General features: G+C 40.9%; 2 protein-coding genes across 3 annotated transcripts in view; both read left to right on the forward strand.

The window, feature by feature from the left end:
* clip2 (CAP-GLY domain containing linker protein 2) overlaps nucleotides 1-16,957 on the forward strand; it is a 34,824-nt gene extending 17,867 nt beyond the window's left edge. Inside the window, 14 exon segments of the mRNA XM_018693789.2 lie at nucleotides 1,193-1,390; nucleotides 1,544-1,647; nucleotides 2,739-2,799; nucleotides 4,227-4,331; nucleotides 7,341-7,724; nucleotides 8,112-8,687; nucleotides 8,781-8,838; nucleotides 9,654-9,737; nucleotides 11,254-11,277; nucleotides 11,280-11,409; nucleotides 13,341-13,500; nucleotides 13,960-14,148; nucleotides 14,714-14,773; nucleotides 14,867-16,957. Coding sequence (XP_018549305.1) covers nucleotides 1,193-1,390; nucleotides 1,544-1,647; nucleotides 2,739-2,799; nucleotides 4,227-4,331; nucleotides 7,341-7,724; nucleotides 8,112-8,687; nucleotides 8,781-8,838; nucleotides 9,654-9,737; nucleotides 11,254-11,277; nucleotides 11,280-11,409; nucleotides 13,341-13,500; nucleotides 13,960-14,148; nucleotides 14,714-14,773; nucleotides 14,867-14,878 — 2,145 coding nt within the window. The 3' untranslated portion in view covers nucleotides 14,879-16,957.
* A 1,001-nt stretch (nucleotides 16,958-17,958) lies between these two features.
* The window catches only part of gtf2ird1 (GTF2I repeat domain containing 1), a 29,331-nt gene continuing 27,734 nt past the window's right edge, over nucleotides 17,959-19,555 (forward strand). Inside the window, exon 1 of one of the 2 annotated variants that reach the window (XM_018693786.2) lies at nucleotides 17,959-18,405. The gene's annotated coding sequence lies outside the window, so the exon portion shown is untranslated. The remainder of the gene's footprint in view (nucleotides 18,406-19,555) is intronic. The other variant, XM_018693785.2, reaches the window with a different exon arrangement.

The following is a 19,555-nucleotide window of genomic DNA, read 5'->3' on the forward strand; positions in this document are numbered from 1 at the left end:
AAACTAAAACGAATGGGACATCGGGGTATCTCATTGATTTTAGCTGCTGGTTGTGAGCCAGATCTTGAATGGAGAACACTCCCCTTTACTTTCCTTGATTGTTGGCAGCAGTGTCAGACAGCACTGGAAGCAGCCTTTGTGAATTATCAGGCTGATCACACAGGCACAAAATATTCTGCCTTACTGTCGTTCCTGCAGATCGTGAATCACAATTGTACCATAATTAGTTGGAAAGAAAGAAAGCACAGTTCCTGATGGAGGTTTAGGCTGCACATTTAACACAGTGTTAAAACCCTGAGTCAGTTAGTCAGGTACTGCATTTATAGCTGTGAAAATAAAGGTACTGAAATATTAATCAAATCAGTCAGCAGTTCGTGCTGCGACACATAATAATGGCGCCTACGCAGAAGCAAGAATCCATTACTTTAGTGACCTCCAGTGACCATGGATGTGATATCATGAGCATTTCAGCTGCTTTCTTCTTTCCATCAGCTTTTGTCAGTGAACTGTCCTCGTGTATGAACCAGAAAATCCACCCACAAAGAATGTTTTGTTAAGTATTATTCTGCTTATTCAGTGTGAAAGCTACCGACTTGAACTTGTCTCATACTGTAGATGCGGCAGGAATCTTTTCAAAGAGCATACTCTAGTGGTCAAAGAAAATGTTGCATCTTTCATTACAAATTTTTGAAACTGATTCTCTCCCAAGCAGTTAAATAAAAAGAAAAGGAAACAGATTTTAGACTGAGGCTGTGAGATATAAATTGTTGAAAGCCTCCTGTAACCAATATTTTCAGGACAGGACAGCTGCTCGCTGCTTCTCTGTTTTTTAGTTGTTACTTTCATGATCAGAAACAAGATCATGAAACAGGTTTTGACCTTAACTTTCCTCACAATTGTGAAATATTACTCAGAGATCAGAAAAACAAAGCGTCTCATATCGACATCTTAGAACAACTGTTTTCCCAAAATCATGACATGAATATGTCGTGATCTTTGAGAAAATAAACTCTATGTGATGTGATATGAGATTACTAATCAATTCAATCTAATCTTTCCTTTAACCTTCATCAATATCTCTCCATTTCCTCCTCCGATTCTTTTCTTCCCTTTCTTGTCCTCACACCCTTTAAATATTCACCCTTTCCTCGGCCTGAGTTTCCCTAAAGTTTTATGCTCTTTCCTTCTTAAGCTGACAGAGACATCATCACGCTACGCCCGGAAGATCTCTGGCACCACCGCGCTCCAGGAAGCCCTGAAGGAGAAGCAGCAGCACATCGAGCAGCTGCTGGCAGAGAGGGACCTGGAGCGAGCCGAGATGGCCAAGGCCACCAGCCACATCTGCGAGGTGGAGAAGGAGCTGAGCGTCCTCAAGGCGCAGCACATGCAGGTATGTAAGAGATAAGGCTGATCATCTGTCCGGGAAAAACAGAAGCCACGAGCACAGTTATTGTATTATGAACTCTTTTGGCTGTTTAACATAAACTCAGTGACTTTGAAAAGTAAAGTGGTTCATAAACACCTCTGTTCTCTCTATCCACAGTATGTAACAGAGAATGAGAGCACGCTTCAGCAGGTCAAAGCCCTGCTGGCCAGCACACAGAAAGACAAACTAGAACTGGCCAATCAGCTCGAAGAAGAGAAAAGGTAACATCACTGAAACGTCATGTGTGCTACTTGTGGTCTCTATGTCCTCTATTTCTCTGTCCTGTTTTACACCCTGTTCTTTCATATTCAGCCATTTCTCCTAATTCATTCACCCAATCCTGAAAAAAGAGACTTTCCAGGTATTGTCCAGTACCTGACAATGATTTACAGTCCTATCATAACAGCAGTCTGGGTCCAATACTGCAGTGATTGTGGAAAAGCAGATAACACTTCACAGCCTCCTGATATTTAAAGCTTTGGACAGAATACAAATTGCATTTTTATGTCATTCGCAATGTAACAGTGAATCTTCATATTCTTCTGCAGGACTGATGGTTTCTGGGATTTCCAGAGCACATGTAGCAGTGTACCCTCATCCACACTATATATATATATTATATATATATATATATATATCCAGCATGCTGCAGAATCTTTTAAACCAAGTCTATATAACCTACCTGGGCTCCAACAGAAGCAGTGTAAAACTGCTGCGAATCTCATCCCATTCATGTTCATCAAATGATGCACCCGAATCTCTTCCCCAGGCACTTTATTTGTTTTCTTTTTGAGAGAGGATCAGTATCAGTGTTGTGTGTATGTAAAGAGCAGAGCTGGACTCAGGATGTGGTCAGTTTAGTTTGGAATCTGGAATCAGAGGGATGCAGCAGACCTGGCTCCGTCCAAAGATCAAAACCACACTGTACCAAATATAAAAATGACACTTTGTAGTTTTAGAAAACGTTTTATGCTGGAGCTCCTTCTTTGTGAACATTTCAGGCTGTCACTGAGCTTCCCAGGTTTGTTACTGTTGTGCCAAAACCAACATCTTTACTCACCAACCAAATTTATAGCCAGAAACCCAACACATCAACATGTACTGGAACTGAAATCACAACTTGTCAGCTTTAGAGCTGCCAGTCGTTTCCTCTCAGGATCACCGGGACGAAAGTTGTGATTTCAGTCTGAGAGAGAGATCAACAAACAGTCAAGTGTAAAGTTTACAGTAATCCATATACAGTATAAGTAACTGTGATTGCCTTTGCTGTTTTCAGTCTCTATGACACACCTCATACAACTTCTATTTACAGGAAAGTGGAGGACCTCCAGTTCAGAGTAGAGGAGGAATCCATCACCAAAGGAGACCTGGAGGTATTTATCAGCACGATTAATACCTATAAACTATCAATAATTGTTTGTGTTCCCTCGTACTAATTTATTGTGTATCCTTTAATATCACAGACCCATGTTTCAGTAGTTTTTCATACTGTATAACACAAACTGCATCTGCAGCATAATGCAGACCCTGGAGATCAAGACAAAAAGGAAGGTTTATGATGAGTATTTACATGCAGAACAGATGATAATGTGTTTGGGAAGATGGTTCAGCGGGGAGGATGATCTGGACTTGAACCCCTCCGAACAGTTGATTGACAGCTTCCCCCACTCACTATGCCATCTGCTTAACTGCTCACCACCAAATTTCTTGAAAAGAGAGCAGTGGCTTTCAGTTGCAGTGTATTTTCGGGACAGAAGTCAAACAAAATGTGAGGGATTTAAAAACCATGAATAAATTGCAGACTTCAGTGAATGTGTGACTCGTATCTAATTTTAAGCTAGGCAGAAAAGTCTGAAATCCATTAGATAAAGTACACTCTCTGTCCTCTCTCCTGTCTGCCCCTTGAGAAAGAACCTGAATAGAAGGTAAATCTAATTTGTTTCCGAATATGCTTCTGGTCTGTCCCTGCACTTCAAATACAAAAAACACATTTGTGATTGCACATTCTACAGTATCATGACTGAAATATTCGACAAGTTTTCCACTAGATAAAAGACTTAAGACAGTTACCAAAGATACAGATTAAACGTTTACACATTTTCTTTATGATATAACATAATGTTCCAAGGCTGCGTGGAAGCCGTGTTTACACAGAGACAGAGGATTAGAGACAGTAGCCATGCCTGTTAAAGCAATATTATGTTATTATTTGACACCAAAATAGCAGCTTCAGAATCATTTTGATGGTTCACTGACTTCTAATAAGTAGAATAGAGCCTCTGTTATTCCCACTGACCGCCTGTTCCTGCTCTATGTAACTTTGGTGAGCTGGTATGAAAATTTCCAGTGCTACCAAACAATGTTTATCAATGAGAATAAATGTTCAGTTTAATGAAATATAAAGATACAGATATAAATACATACATGCATGGGTGTACACTGTATTTCACAGTATTAAACAGGACAGAATGACATGTCTCTAAGCACTTTGCAAGGCTTTCACTTAACTAAGGACCACAGAGTTGTCCTCCCCTGTCCTTTACTGCAACATGCACTTTCTCCACAAGCCTGAGATCAAACTATTTAGATCTGAAATCAAACTCTCCAGCCTCTCCTCCTCAAATCTTCCCATCATATGATCAACAAAGTTCTTGCACAGTGCTGCAGTCTACAAAGCTGCTCTTTCATCATCTGTTGACAGTTGTTCTGATCTCTATCGTTCCCCTCCGATCTTTATGGGTCTCTTTCCCTTTGAGTCTTTTTTTCCCCTTTCTGTCTTTCTCTTTGTCTCTCTCTATAGACACAGACGAAATTGGAACATGCCCATATTCGTCAGCTTGAGCAGAGCCTGCTCCTCGAAAAGTCGAGAGCAGAGACACTTCAGAAAGAATTAGAGAGGAGGAGGGTAAAAAGCACGAGCCCTTTGCCTGTAGCCACTGTCCTGTGTGGTTCTGCACCTGTTTGCTTCTTTGTTGATAGTAGCATAACACACAAGCTTCACAGATTAAAGCTGTCCTCCACCTGTCTTTGGTGTCCTACTTTATATCAAATTGAACTAGAGACATACTAATAAATTCAATACGCATGTAAACACATCAGCCTGTAGTTGGAAAGCTTCACTTTTTGACCTGATAAACGTAGCACCGAATCTGGATCACTGTCTGTTCTGATACTACAGATATATATTAATATTATATATCTGTGTATATCAGTGCAGCTGTAATATATTCAGTAATTGTCTTATTCAGTCAACAAAACCTATAAAAAGACCAAACTCAAAGACGTGTTAGTCTGTGTCTGCCTGACTGCCTCAGCTCGTCTGTGCCTCATGAGGAGTAAATGGTGCATATGTCAGGGACTTTTTTCATCTGTGACCCAGTGCAAGTCACTACCTTCAGGCTTTAGCTTAGCTTTATTGTTTGGGTCTTTTCATGGTGTTTGTTGACATTAGACATAAAGTTTTGAGAATCACCAGCCTTAATCCTTTAAAATAATAATAATTCTTTTCAATAAACATGTAGATATGTAAAGTTTGGGGGCGCTCCATGAGCTGTTCTTGTCTGAAAAAAGTCTGAAAAAAGCCTGAATGTCAGTAATGGCCACAGGTCGTCAACATGACACTGATGGATGATTATTTCTCACCTTGTACGAGGGTAGAAACAGGCAAAACATAGTGAACATGCAAAGTGACTTTATCAGCTCCTTCCTCTCCCTCATTCTGTCACTGTCATATCATGAATCACAGTTATATTCCTCTTCACTGTTGACCCAGAACTTCCCCCGAGACATTCGCCTTTGAATTGGAACACAGTATCAGTCGTGGCTCTCAGCTGCTTCAGCTTCTCACATCTTCTGTTGCAGTAGCTGGTGTTAATTTCTTTTTAAATTGTGATTTATTGTTTTTTTTTTAATTTTTTTATTTAAAGGTTGGCGTTTGGATCCGTTGCCAGCTGCACTTTAAGATGCCGCAACATAACATTTGACATTTTAGCTCCAGAGTACGCAGTGGATAAATCTCCCTGAGCTCCATGCTAATTTCTGAGCAGTTATGTAATTGGTAACGAGTGAGAAATTGCTAAATTGTTTATGGGATTCATCACTGATCCACAGATTAATGATTCAAGGCAAATCATCGTGGTAATGCCCATTTACCACCAGTAGTTAAGTGTAGCAAAGAACATCTTTTACACCACTTTGACATGCAGCGCTGCACTTCAGACAGAAAGCCTCCTCAATAATAGACAATGGCATCACAAATCAAAGCATACAAGCCTGTGCTTTCAATTTTCAAGCATCAAAAGATAACAAAACACTTTGAAATGGATTCCTATATGCAGTAAGGTCTGCTTCTGCCAACAGGGAAGGTGCATTCATGAAGCAGTATCCTTGAGGTTGGGTAAGAGAACCAAGGTGAAAAAGAGATTTGATCTTGTTTTGGCTTTGATCCGCTTCTGAACTATCTCAATTCTTGACTTCAAATCGACTTCAGATGCTGTCGAGGGCATTAACCTTGCATAGACCTTTTTTTACTCTTTTACTCCTGTGTGTGTTGTGCTGTAATCTGAATGCTATTCAGGCAACATCTCTGATATGAATCAACTAGTGACTCTGAGGTCTGGTAGATTGTTTTCCCAGATGGTTGAAATTAACATCTGTGCACTGTGCAGCAGGTCCTCCTTCTTAATCTCCTTTTTATTTTGATTGGATACGAGTGGGTGGAGGGTGTTTGCGGTTGTGTGTGTGTGTGTGTGTGCGCGGTGTCACCGTGTGGAGGTTTGCTGTCGGCTTTATTTTATTTGCTTGGCTGCTTCTAGATGATCAGAGAATGGCTGTGCTCTCCTCTCATCTTCCACTTCTTTGCACATACAGTGAGCTGCACAAATATTTGGACAGAGACACGTTGATCCTTTGGCTCCTTAGTGTTATCACTTTGGATGGAAATGGTACAATGACTTTCAGATATTTAGTGCAGACTGTCATCTTAAGGACAGCAGTATCATTAAATGAGTGTAATGGTTTGTTTAGACGTTTTGATATTTGAAACTCTCGCTTGTTAGTGCTGCCAGTAGGCTTCTAAAATAATGGTAGAAATGCATTATTCAGAAGAGCTTACAGCTGCACTAATTAATGTTTTCATATTAACAATAGATCAAAAGAGTTTGTGTAATGTGAGAGAAGTTACTGATGGAAACAAACACACAGAGAATCATCACCTCAGCTCAACAGAGCCTTTTAGTCTCTTTCAGCTGGTTGTTTTAGTTGTTCTGCCCAGCAAACTCAGCTCTCATTCATCACGTCAGCAGAAGCAGGCAGCTGTTTACAGCGGGAAAAAAACCTGCCCAGGACCAAGCAGGTAACGTACAGTGGGTTTGGTCTTTTTAGCTGAAAACAGCCGAACATGAGAGCAGTGAGAAAGGAAACTAAAACAGTGAGTTAAAGAATCTAAAGCTCTGCAAAGCTGAAGGGAGTCTGTCGCTTCTCTCACATTACTGTTCTTGTTTAGCTCTGAGTTAGATCTGCGTATAAACCCCGGTGCACTCAGAAACCTGGGCACCAGAGGAAAAAGATTAGTCTTTGTATCATCTTGTATCTAAGGAGAAGCCAAACTGTGAACCAATGTGTCGCTGTCCACATACTTAATGTAATTTTTTTGTATTGTATATTCCACTGGAATGCTCTTGACCGTCTCCAATCCTTGTAAGGACCTTCAGGGGTTTCCCTTTTTTCTTGAGGCCTGATTTCTGCCATTAAATCAGTGTCACCTTTTCTTTGGAATGACATCGTTCTGTTGCAGGGTCTCCCACCTGTTACGGTAATAAGGTCATTCTTTTGAAAGGCTGACATCTTTCTGCTGTGGTGATAGTGAGGAAAAGCTTTTAATCGCAGTCATCAGCGTTGGTTTCTTTCTCATCAGCAAACCACAGTTGAAGAGCAGAGTCGTATCATGCAGCTGGAGGAGGAGCTCACCCTCAGAAGAGCTGAGATCAAGAACCTGCAGGCTCAACTCAAAGGCTCTGACCCGGGCTCGCAGCAGACCAACGACAGTGACGCAGGCCCCGGGTCCGACGCTGAGCCGGAGACCGTCCTCCTGCGCGAGCAGCTGCTGACAGTGGGTCGTGAGCACTACAAGGAGAGCAGCGAGCTGAAAGAGAAGTACGAGACGGCACTAGCAGCGAGCCAGCAGGAGATAGACTCACTGAAGGCGGTGGTGGATAAACAGAACCAGGAGATCAATGAGTCGAAGCAGAAAGTCCAACAGGCTACCAAGGAAAACATGGAAATGATGGACACCTGGAAGGTATTCTGCTATATTCAGTTTAATCCAATACAAACTTTTTCAAAGAACTTCAGCAAGAGCAGTGGGTTTATATCACTGGCTCTCTGTGATTGAGTCATCAAAGTATGTATGCTGAACTGGCAAGATGTCTTATATGCAGAACGGCAATAAGATTGGATTTACCTCTTCAAATTTGACAGTTTTCATGCTGACATATTCTGTGAGGATTAAGAGGATTCACGGTCTCCCACAAAATTTTGCTTACAGCAGAGCAGGAGAGTAAGAGCTTAGAAAAGCTGAATTTTAACCAAGAAAAACAAAGCAAGTATAAAAAGAATAAGAATGCTGAATTAAATGAAAATTTCACATTTCAACCCATTTGAATTTTTGAATCATTTCCCTCTGCAGGCTAAATTTGACACTTTAGTGAGTGATCACCAGCGATCCTTAGAGGAGCTGAAGGCCTCATTGAGTAGTGATCATGCTGCTCCAGAAGGCCAAGAGCAGGACACGCAGGAGCTGAGAGCCACTCTGGAGAGCCTGAAGATGGAGCACCAGCTGGAGATGGAGAATCTCAAGGCCAAACATAAGATCGAAGCTGCGATTCTGACCAAGGAACGCGAGGACCTCTGCACTCGTCTCCAGGAGGCCAAAGACCAGCTGGCCGAGGGCAACCAGACGACGAGGGCCGAGGTGGAGGCCAAGAGCGGCAAGCAGGCCCTGGAGGAGGCGACTGATCAGCTACAGAAGGCGGAGCAGAGGCTGGCAGAGATGGAGAAGCTTCAGATGGAGAAGGATAGAAGCACAGAGGAGCTGAGAGAGAGACTGGAGCTGTCCGAGAAGAAGATGACGGACTACCAGGCCCTGCAGAAAGCCCAGGCAGAGAGCCGGGAGGAGATCCAGAAACTGGAAGAGAAGCTGAGGGTGACGGCAAACCAGCTCCAGGCCATCCAGGCAGACCGCTACACGTCCCATGATGCAAATGTGAGTGGCCGAGGAAAAGCGACGAGGACCGAGCCAGAAATCAGTAGTTTGATGTTGTTTTGATTGTTGATGTTCTGTCTTTGTTTTTTTCAGGTGATAGAGGATAATGAAATCTCAGATGAGAAGATGAAGCTAAAACAGAATATTGAAGGTACCGTTATTTCTGTTATTACTTTCCAAAAGTCCTAAAAACTAATTAATACTATTTATTTTGTTGAAGCATCATCAAAGCCCCTTTATGATTATGATTCATAATGCCTTGCATTATGCTTCAGAGGATTGCAGAGAAATGCACTATTCTGTCGTCTTTCATTTAAAGGAATAGTTACACACTTCTGGAAGTCTGCTTAATCACTCTCTGGCAGAGAGCTAGATGACAGCTAGCAGCCTGGTTAGCTCAGCATGAAGACTGGCAGCAGGGAACAGCTAGCCTGACTCCAACTGTAACAAAATCCACATAGCAATGAATGAGCAAACCTCTGAAGGTCTATTTCTTGGCTCTGAATGGTTGTTTTTTTCTGCTACAGCATATCTGTATGTATATCTGATGTTTTTATTACTTGTTTATGTTTTTATACAAATTAAACAAATCGATTCAGTGAGTTTGTAGCTGCCAGTCTCCATACCAGGCTTACATTTAACAAATATGAGTGTTATCAATCTTCTCCTCTAACTCTCCACCAGAAAGCAAATAATCCTGCTTCCCAAAAGGTCAAACTATTCGTGGAGCGAAAACAAAAAATGCATCAGTAATGAGACTAGAATGCTAGACTCAGAGAGGGTAAATCTATCCACCAAATATCACATGGTCATAAGATAAACGACATATAGGGAGATTATGTATAACTCCAGACTTACAGCATGTATCTTACTGTTAGAAAGAAGCAGCGTCAGTGCACTCATTGTGGTTTCTTGAACACTGTATTCTCCAAGCATGGCTCTTAATGCTGTTTTGTTTTTCCTCAGAAACAATGGAGAAGTTGTTGAAAAGGGAAAAAGAGGTCTCTACTCTCACATCCCAGGTCGAGGCCCTCAAATCACAGATCGGAGGTAAATGTCATCGTCCAGAGCACGTCCTCGAGCAGCCGCTGACCTTTTCCAGGCTCTGAAGTCTATTTTTCTTGCAGGTTTTTCCTGACACAGAATCAGTAAAGATGTGATTCTCTGTGGAGGGATCATGTCTTCTGTCAGTTTATTTTAGAACATCATGTTGTCCTTACTATGTTAAAACAAGACAAAGCTTGATCGTCGACTAAAGCGTGTCCTGCCCCTTAGCCAATTTAGGTTATTGATTGGGGAAAAAGTGACACATTTTTTCGATAAATAAACTTGTTATCTTTGTCGTATTAACATTAGTAATTGACCTTCACTAGTGTTCATTAGCGTACCTGTATGTGTGGCGACTGCAGGCGTCGCCTCATTTTCCACCAGTCATGCCTGAGTTCACCGCGCGGTGGATTGTGTGTTCGTCTTCGCCGTTCTTTGATCATCACTGAGAAATCTGTCAAGCAGCTGTCTTTTGAAAAACGAAAAGATCCATCACATCAAAAGAACCGAAAACGTGCTTTGCTCAGATAATCAAAGTGACACACTTTGAGGAATGGATTGTAAATAATTTAAGAAGAGAATAGGCGGAAGAATAGTTGAATTACTAAACTTCATGTGTCATATTTTTTTTATTAAATGAAGTTTGAAGTACCTTCTTCATCACAGCACAGCTGAGGAGAAATGATTGGTAGAAACCGACATTGGATTTAGCAGAAAGAGAATCAGAATGAGAAGCCTGTTGTCATTGTCCTAATCAGTTCTCATCAAGAGATCTCATCAGAGAAGGTTTTAAGTCTTATGATAAACTGAGCTGTTTAAGTAATGAGGAAGTAGATTTCACAGTATTAAGTCATCATCTGAAATGGATTAGTTTAGTTGGTTGAGATCCTTTGATATCAGTTTTACGTGCTAAGTGTAATTCCTGAAGTCAGTTCAGGATGAAGGATTTCTGTGGTCACCTGCAAAATAAACGTCTGTGGTTCTGCAACTGTGACATGAAACAGAAAACTTTGCTAACTTTTCCTAACAGTCATATGTTGCTGTTTTTGCAGTTGGTGATCATTTTAATCAGAAGACCTCCCCACAGTTTAAACACTACAGTGCAGCTAAAGCAGTTAAAGAGGCATTATAAAGTGTATATTAGTGTATTTGTCTCTTCCTGTGAATAATGAACAGCATGTCATAGCTGTTACATCATATGTCATATTTAATGATACATGCTTACACACATGAACAGATGTCAGTGTGCTGAACACTGATTAACTGTCCATACAAATCATTCACAGGCAGGTTTATGAAAGTAGGGAATTAGTTCCTGCTCAGTGGCTGATTCAACTTTTAAACCAAACTTGTGCTACTGAGAAAAAATACCATATATAGGTACAGCTTTTGCAACAGCACTGTGATTACATAAACACTTAAAAATGTCCTTAAAGATACATACAAACAGGTGGTATAACTAATGTACTAATTACTGCTTTTAAATGCTAACCGTGACTTTATTTTTCTCTTCCACCAGCACTGGAGGGCAAAGTTCGGTCAGGGAGAAGAAAGCCGAGGCCCTGGCCAAGGACAAGATGCGCGTTGAGGCAGAGCTGGAGTCCATGACCAAGAAGTCCCATGATGCCTCTGGGCAGCTGGTCAGCATCAGCCAGGAGCTACTGAAGAAAGAGAGGTATGGAGACGAGGCTGTATTGATTCTACAGTCTGCCTCAGGATAACTTCACTGAAAAATGATATCTCTGCACGTGTAGACATGATGCAGACAAATACATCATAACATTAATTTGATAATGGACAGATACTGGGAATCCACAGGCACTGTATTGATTTTATTGCACATATTGTCGACTTGAACAATATTGTTTGAATCATGTTATTTCATATTGTAATGTTTCATCTGGATAAAATCGATGTTGCTGATTAGCAAAGCCAGGAGCAGCATTAACAGAACAAGATGCTCTGTTCTTTTCCTCTGAGATTCATTCTGTCAGTTTTACCAGTATTTGTTGCATTCATACCTGAGAAAGGTCCCATACAGTTTCACTGTCCAGCTCAGGTATTAAGGCTTACACTGTTAAAGCACCTGTGACAGACCCTGTGATGTTATACTAAAATCAGACGAGAAAAACACCATAAATTATCTGTGAGTACGACGTAGGCCTTAATCATGTGATAAATGAAAACTCTGGCACTGTTTGATAAAGTCTGATAACTCTGACACATCATACGTTACTAAATTGTGGAGCAGAAGAGGAAAACAATGAGCTAAAAGATGCTAAAACACTCATGGTTAGTGTAAAAATATCAATTAGTGCAGCTTCAAGATGTGACTGATAAATCGCACACCTGAAATTCTACAGATAAAGTTCAGTGGTGATGTGATGGCATGGCAGGCTGCTGCTGGTCTGTCCACCAGCACATTAAGGTGAAACCAGAGGCTCGGATCTCTGGGTCTTTTCCTGTTGAGCTTAGGGAGCAGCCAGCAGGGAGAAACGACAAAGACCTGCCAGATCTCCACCTGTCATACAGCCAGGGTCATTCTTGTTTCTGGAGCTCAAGCTGCCAAACCTGGCTACATTTCATAAAACTGATAACTGAGGTCATTATTTAACCCCAGTGTAAGGAGGAGGTCGTCACAGTATCATTGCAGGGGTGCAGGGCTTTATTAAAGGGTCTTGCTCTGCCTCACAAAGTCCAGACACGTTCACATTCATTCATCTGTAGTGCTGTATGAACTCAGATTGGTCTAATTGTATTACATTACTGGCTATCTTACATTATGCAGTTCTTACATTATTGATGGTTATGATGTTACTAAATTCTGCAAGGCACTAAAAATAAGTGCCTGTGGCTATTGCAGAATATTTTTCTGTGCATCATCACTCTGGCTATTATGTTATATGCAATAAAAATATATACCAACCACTGAAAAAGTCAGTGGATGTCTGCATTTGAATTAGCGTTAGTGGATGGTGGTATCATTTGCTTTCTTTATGTTTCTGCTGCTATTACAGTCTATGACATGATGTGAGGAAACCAGACGAGTACACTGCCTCAAAAAAGTCAACTTTGAGCTTTGTTACACATCTTTATCTTAGAAAGAAAGACAACTCACCTGGTAGAAAACAGAAGGAACATAGACAGAGAAATACAACAGAAAGGCTCAGTGTATGAATCAGTGTGAACAGCATGTGTGAGGCACAGTGCATTATCAGTAACTGTAGAAGACGTTGCTTCAATAATGGAAATTCAAACAACCTTAAACCTGCATTAATTGATTTTGATGTCCAGTAGAGGGCAGCAGAGGTACAAGCTGTAAACATAACACTGACATATTATCACATTATAAACATCACTGATGTGGCCAACTTGGTTGTTTATTTACTCTTTAACTTCATGCATAGTCATTTAATGGATTGTTAATGTAAAACCAATGAAGAGAACAGCTTGAATACACTGAAAAGCTATGTAAGTGCAGCTTTATCACAAATGAATTCAACAACATTCAATCACAGCGAGTCACCTCAGTCCTGTAAACCAGACGTCTGTGGATAAAGTTCACTCAAGGTTTCTTGTCTCCGTTTTGTCTCTTTCTTGTATCAGGAGTCTGAATGAACTGAGGGTGTTGCTCCTGGAATCACATCGCCACTCACGGGATATGGAGAAAGACCTGAACCGAGAAGTGCACAAGGCCGAGTGGAAGGTGAAGGAGCAGAAACTCCAGGACGACATCAAGACCCTGCGAGAAAAACTGCTCCTACTGGTGAGACAGAAAGAAAACTCCGCTTTGATTTTTCAGACACTTGTTCCTGCTTATTCCCCATTCAAGCATTTTTTCTGGTCAAGAAATCACATATCAGTTTGGAAACGAGAAAGCATACAAGTCTCACAGACAACATAACACTGTTAGAAATTCAGCTCAGTCTCCGATGACAAGCTTATTGGTTCTCTTTTGCCACAGAGTTCAGGAATTCAGGTGTTTTTTTGATGGTGTTGTTCACTCTGAACTGACATTTAATCTTTTCTACTCGAATGATGGCCAAAATTCTATGATTTAATAATGAATAGCATCTTTCACTGGACCCTTCCTGCTTGGTAAACACCACAGTATAAACTGAAACCCTGGCTTTTTACTAAAAGCATCAATATGAGAATAATGTGTAATATTTTTTTATCGTAGCATGACATTGGTTAAGAGCTTTGTGCCTTGTCTGTGTTTCAGGGTCGGGAACGGTCCTCACCTGACCACCGGCGCTACTCTATGCTGGATCCCTCGGCTCTGGACTCGGAGGTGAACCGCCTGCGCCAGCGGCTGCTCAGCACAGAGGAGGCCCTGAGGAACGCCCTGGAACACAACCAGCAAGTCGACCAGCTGGTTCAAGCCATGCGCAGGCATCCAGATAAAAGCCCGGTAAAACTGCCACCAAAAAAAAACCTTTATACTTTCACAGACTCAGCTCAGAAAGGACGACAATTATTTTGGCGGCAAGCGGCTTAGGAAGAAGAAGGGATGTCAAGACGCATGTAGATATGAAAGAAGTGAGACAGGGTTTTAATATCACTAAAGATATTGCAGAAGGCTTGTGTAGTAATGTGTGTTTTCGCACAGGGAAAGTGGATTTGAATATGTTTGACATTTTAGGAAAAGTACCAATTCACTGTCTTGATGACAGTTAGATGAGGAGACATTATTACTGTCGTATCAGTACCATAAATCTGAAGCTTCCACCAGTAAACAGTGAGGAAAGGAGCTGTTTTGGTTCTGCCCAAAGGTAAAAACATCTAAAACTCTGTCTCCTGTCTCAGTCTTTGCGTTAAACTAAACCAACCGTCTGTGGGTGGTAGATTAATGTTGAGCATACAGAACGTGAACGTGATTAAGCAAATCTCCCAAAATGTCAAAACAGTCCTTTAATGTCATTTACAAATGTAATACATCTAAATCATGTCAAGAATTTGATTACACTGTTTTTCAGGTGCATGGAGCAAATTCAGCCAATGGAATTCATCATCAGGAGTCAGACAGTACTCAAGATGTTGGTATTCTTTAACTGTCCTCATAACCTTTATTGATGTTTTGATAATAATAATACCCGTCAGGACTAAGACATCTTGTTTTTGGCTTTCAGGAACAACACTGATAGAAGCAGAAGAGCTGAACTGAGACGTGCCGAGGTACATCTTAGAAGGAAAAGCTCGTCCGACATTTCTCCTGATCCCACGACAGACACCTGAAGAACATTTCAGTTTACAGTTAAAAACCAAAACAGCGAATCTCTATCTCCAGTGAATTTATGTGTTGTTGCAGAAAGCACCTATTAGCCAATCATGAAGACCGCTTAAAGTACTATAAAATATAATCAGGAAATGGGACATGGACATGAAGAGATTATCGGTACAACTGCTGATAACATACAGTATGGCAACTTTTGATGCTTTACAGTAGTTAGAAAGTTTGAATCCACAAGTTGCCAGGAACTCTTTGACAATTCAGAATTTTGATCCAGAGAGCAAAACAGCTGATGGACAACGATGTGAAGGACTAAAGAACTGGGTCTCAGTTGCTTTGTTTTATTTATTACTTTTACTTTTGCTCCTCCGCTTTGTAATAATCATCTGTACTGTAGGTGAGCTGTCTTGGCCAGTGACACACAGAGCAACTCTTGAAGGATGACGCTGACAGCACTGAGGGAGTTTGACCAATGTGTCACCTTTCTCTAAACCTGATGAGAGGACTGGTAGCACATTCACCACGGTTAGCCCCTTCTCCAGTGTTCACACTCATGCTTCAGTGCTCATTTGTGGCTGATCAGCATCCTTGGAAGTATTAAAAACTAATACTCCAACCTAATATCTGTCGGTTGAATATAAAACAACATGATCTCCTCTCTCCGTCCATGTGCTGAGTGTGCTGCAAACACTAGCTCTTTGCCAAAATATGACTAAATACATTGATCTTCAAGTACATCCTCTTTTGATACACTGAAGGACAGTTTTTAAGCAGTCCGTAATTTGTTTTTCATGGTTTTTTGTGGCCTTGGCCTTTTTTTCTTTTTTGAAGTCGGTTACAAAAAGTGCAACAACCCTGTGCTGTCGGCAACTCCTTGAAATATCCCGAATAAAAGTCTTCATTAAGTAACTGATCACGGACAAGGTGTCATGATATTAAAATAAAAAGGTGGAGAAAGTGAAAGGATGGTACAAAACAGTGTTAATCCCTCTGCCATCCTCTAAGAGCATCACATTTAGAACAGCACTTAAACTGCTGACTGGAAAATACATGAATCAGCCATTCAGCCTTAGAGCAGATATCATTTCTATGTGCTTCATCAACAATTAATTACTTACTGTATTCTAGATCATCCAGAGATGCATCAGGACAGAGTTGTCTGTTACAGGACTGACCGTGATGATCTCAGTACCACTCCTCTCTTCAGGTGTTGGCTAAGGTGGCTGTACTGGGCCAAGCTCCCTGAAAAGTAGTCGTTTTTAGCCGTTGCACATCAGCGGACTCCCTGCTGGGACTGAAGAGTGACATTAACGAACGTGGGAGGCCTGCTGAATTCAGCTCTGAGTGATGTTACAGTATGCTTATAGAATGAATATAGTGAATTATTCCAGACTTTTTTGTTCACTAAATCTCTGTCTGACCCTGTTCCAGTACACCTCTTACTCTGTCAGTAATGGTCAGCTATTTCATTTACTGTGGACTATGTATCAATACAGACTCCATCCGTGCATTAGTATTAATTAACTATATACACAGTACGACGTAACGGCCCTATTTGATGAATCAGAATGACCCTGGATTTCTTTACTGACCTTTTGTTAAGTCTGCTTGAAGGGCTGTCACAGGAGCTAAACCCCAAACAATGGATTTAAGATGTTCCACTCATCCTTCCCCAGGACAACATCTGGATTTCATTTACAAAAATGTTATTGACATATATAGAATTTATACTGTAAGTCTTCCAAATCTTGTTTTATCCATCTGTCGACTGAACAAAAAGATCCTGTTTGTAGCTGGAGGTGAGTGGTGTACAAAGCTTGGAGTAGTGTCTCCTGAGCAAAATATGCAGGGCAGGCACTGGTCAGCTCAGACAAAAACCTAAATTTTCCATTGGATATTGTACATGGCCTTTTTAGCTGGAGGGTTCATACCCTTTGGATTATTGCTGCAATGGTTTCGGAGATTGAGTCATTAAATATTAACAATGTGGGCAAGGGCTGGTGGTGTTTTATTTCACACTCTTTTCATACTCGTGTCTCCTCTGTATGTTTGTTTTTGGAGCAAAGCAAAGTAGATTGGGATATTTCTACAGAGTTGATTCAGAGAGGTGTCAGATTTCATGCCACTAAGAGGTTGGTGGTTTGGGAGATTCAGCCAGCAACCATAACCATTTACCCATTCCTCAGCCACACACACACACACACACACACACACACAGTGAGCTAAAATAAAGTCTGTTTTGTGTATCATATACCCATCTCAGGGAAATATTTGGTATTAAAATGTCTTGATGTCAACCAGAAGAGGAGGCAATTATTCCTTTATGTGAAAAGTCGGCCAAGTTCCTTGTTGCTGCAGACGAAACATCCAGACACTGCATATTTATTTACAATCTTTGGATGTATAACCTGCAGATATATCACTTTTACTTGTTGGCCTCAGCAAATGTCAGGTCTTATCCACACATCTCAGTTTTTTTTGCTAGAGGGCAGACTGGTTTTGCTGGTGACATTTGAATAAATAAGTGATTTACTTATTTGCGGAAGCGAACTAAAAGTACTGTATATGTAAATTATGGGCACAAATCTTGAGAATTGAATGCACTGAGGAAAATTTGTGCCAGGGTAAATGAAATTAACCAGATTACAGTGACACAGCAGATTGTAGACATGGTTTCTGAATAGATTTTTTTATAATTGGTTTGTGACTATGTTTTTTATAAGATAATTATTTGTTCCTTTACTCTGGGATATGAACTTTAACCTATATTAAACAGACATGAGCTATTTTAATCACAAGAGCCATGGCATAACTGTCATGGCCAGAGGATCCATGGAGCTACTATATATCCACTTTGGACAGGTCCTAATCCTAAAAATAATTTGGATACTGCACAACTATCACATCAAACCACCTTCATGCAATCCACGAGGGATTTCTTAAAGCAAAACTGACACTGTGAAGTTGCAGCCAAGTGGCAGACAGTGATTTAAACTGTCACAGCCCTAATAAAATAAGAAATGCACTCGGAATACTTCCCTTCCGTGTAAATTTCGCTCCCCGAGGGTTTTTCCAGAGGTTCCTCCGTTAATCCTGTATGTAAATTGCAGCCAATAGATGCTGTTGTTGAGTTGGGCTGGGATTAGCAGGAGGCGAATGAGTTTCAATTTTACTGGATTACAGAACAAAGAAAGGGGAAAGGGACACCCTGCTCTGTTAAGGGAAAAAGAGAAATAAACTGAGAAAAAATACACAAATAACAGAAAATAAACCGTGCGACCGAAGTCAACATTGTGATGTTCCGGATTACGATGTTTTAGCGGACGGTGCAGCTACATTGTGGATGGGAATTGTGAGCGTTTCTGATGGATTAAAACGGGGGAATAAACCTATTCCGGGATTGACAACAGCAACAAGGCTATTTAATCGCTAATTAAGGTGAGATTTCGCTGTCTGTTTCTATATTCGTGAGCTGTTATGTGGTGTGTTTTCGTTTCGTGTGCTGCTTTTTGTGACTGTACATGTAGAAATTACAGATTATAACCTAATTTCTGGACTGGGGGAGGAGATGAAAGGAAAGTGCTAGCGCTAGCTAGCAAGAGGGCTAACGCAGTGGAGCTAACGAGTTTAAGCTAGCTAGTTAGCTAGCTCAACGTTATTACGATACCGTTAGCTAATTAGCCAGCGTTGATTAGTTAGACATGTGATAAGTGGTGTGGAAAGATTATTGTTAGTTTGCGATAATCTCAGCCTAGAGGGACTCCTTCCTGTAACCTTGCGAGTGGAGCGCTAGCCTATATTTATCATTAGGGTACAACGTCTGTCTGCTTGCTAAATTATCCCCCATACATTGCTATCAGTGACTATAAGGTTACCAGCTAGGACAACAAAGCCAGCTAGCTAAATTAGCTGCTGTAAACGAAAGGAAAGCAACACATTTAAACTTTAGAAAACACTTTGTATATAGCAAGGTATAACTACCAGCATTGCTGAGTTAATTCCAACCTTGTTACACTGAATTCATGTGCAGTAAACTTGAACAATAAATTACTAAATGATTCCCATCGTTAATTACATCCCTGTAATAAACGTTATACGGTCGAAGGAGTGTTTCTCAAACGGAAAAAATCCATGTTTGAAAAACCAAACACAAACACAGATAATGCAGACTCAAAGTGTTTCTCTGCGTGACTCTGAAACCAGACAACGTAAATTATATTTTCCTTTCATTTTGCTCTCAGCTGTCTGTTTGTAGTCGATACCAGACGCGTCAAAGTTTAAAAACAGCTGACTAGAATAAAACTTTTGTCAGCTGTGTCTGTCAAGAACTGACAAGAAAGAAATAGACGCATTGTACACACGGCATACGCTCATTTCCTTTGGAGGAACAGACTTGACTTTATTTATTGCTCTCATGTCTCATATCCTGTGGTTTCAAGCTTTTCTCTCCTGGGTCCAGCTTTTCAAAAAGTAATTCCTCTCCACTCTCATGTGATGTGAACTTAGTAGTACTTCTCACTACAGCTCCTATCCCAGTATGTGGCCATGTAATCTGTGTCAGGCTGTACAGTTTTCCTGTTTGTGATTG

Source organism: Lates calcarifer, linkage group LG20, assembly GCF_001640805.2.
Source record: "Lates calcarifer isolate ASB-BC8 linkage group LG20, TLL_Latcal_v3, whole genome shotgun sequence".
Lineage (NCBI taxonomy): Eukaryota > Metazoa > Chordata > Actinopteri > Centropomidae > Lates > Lates calcarifer.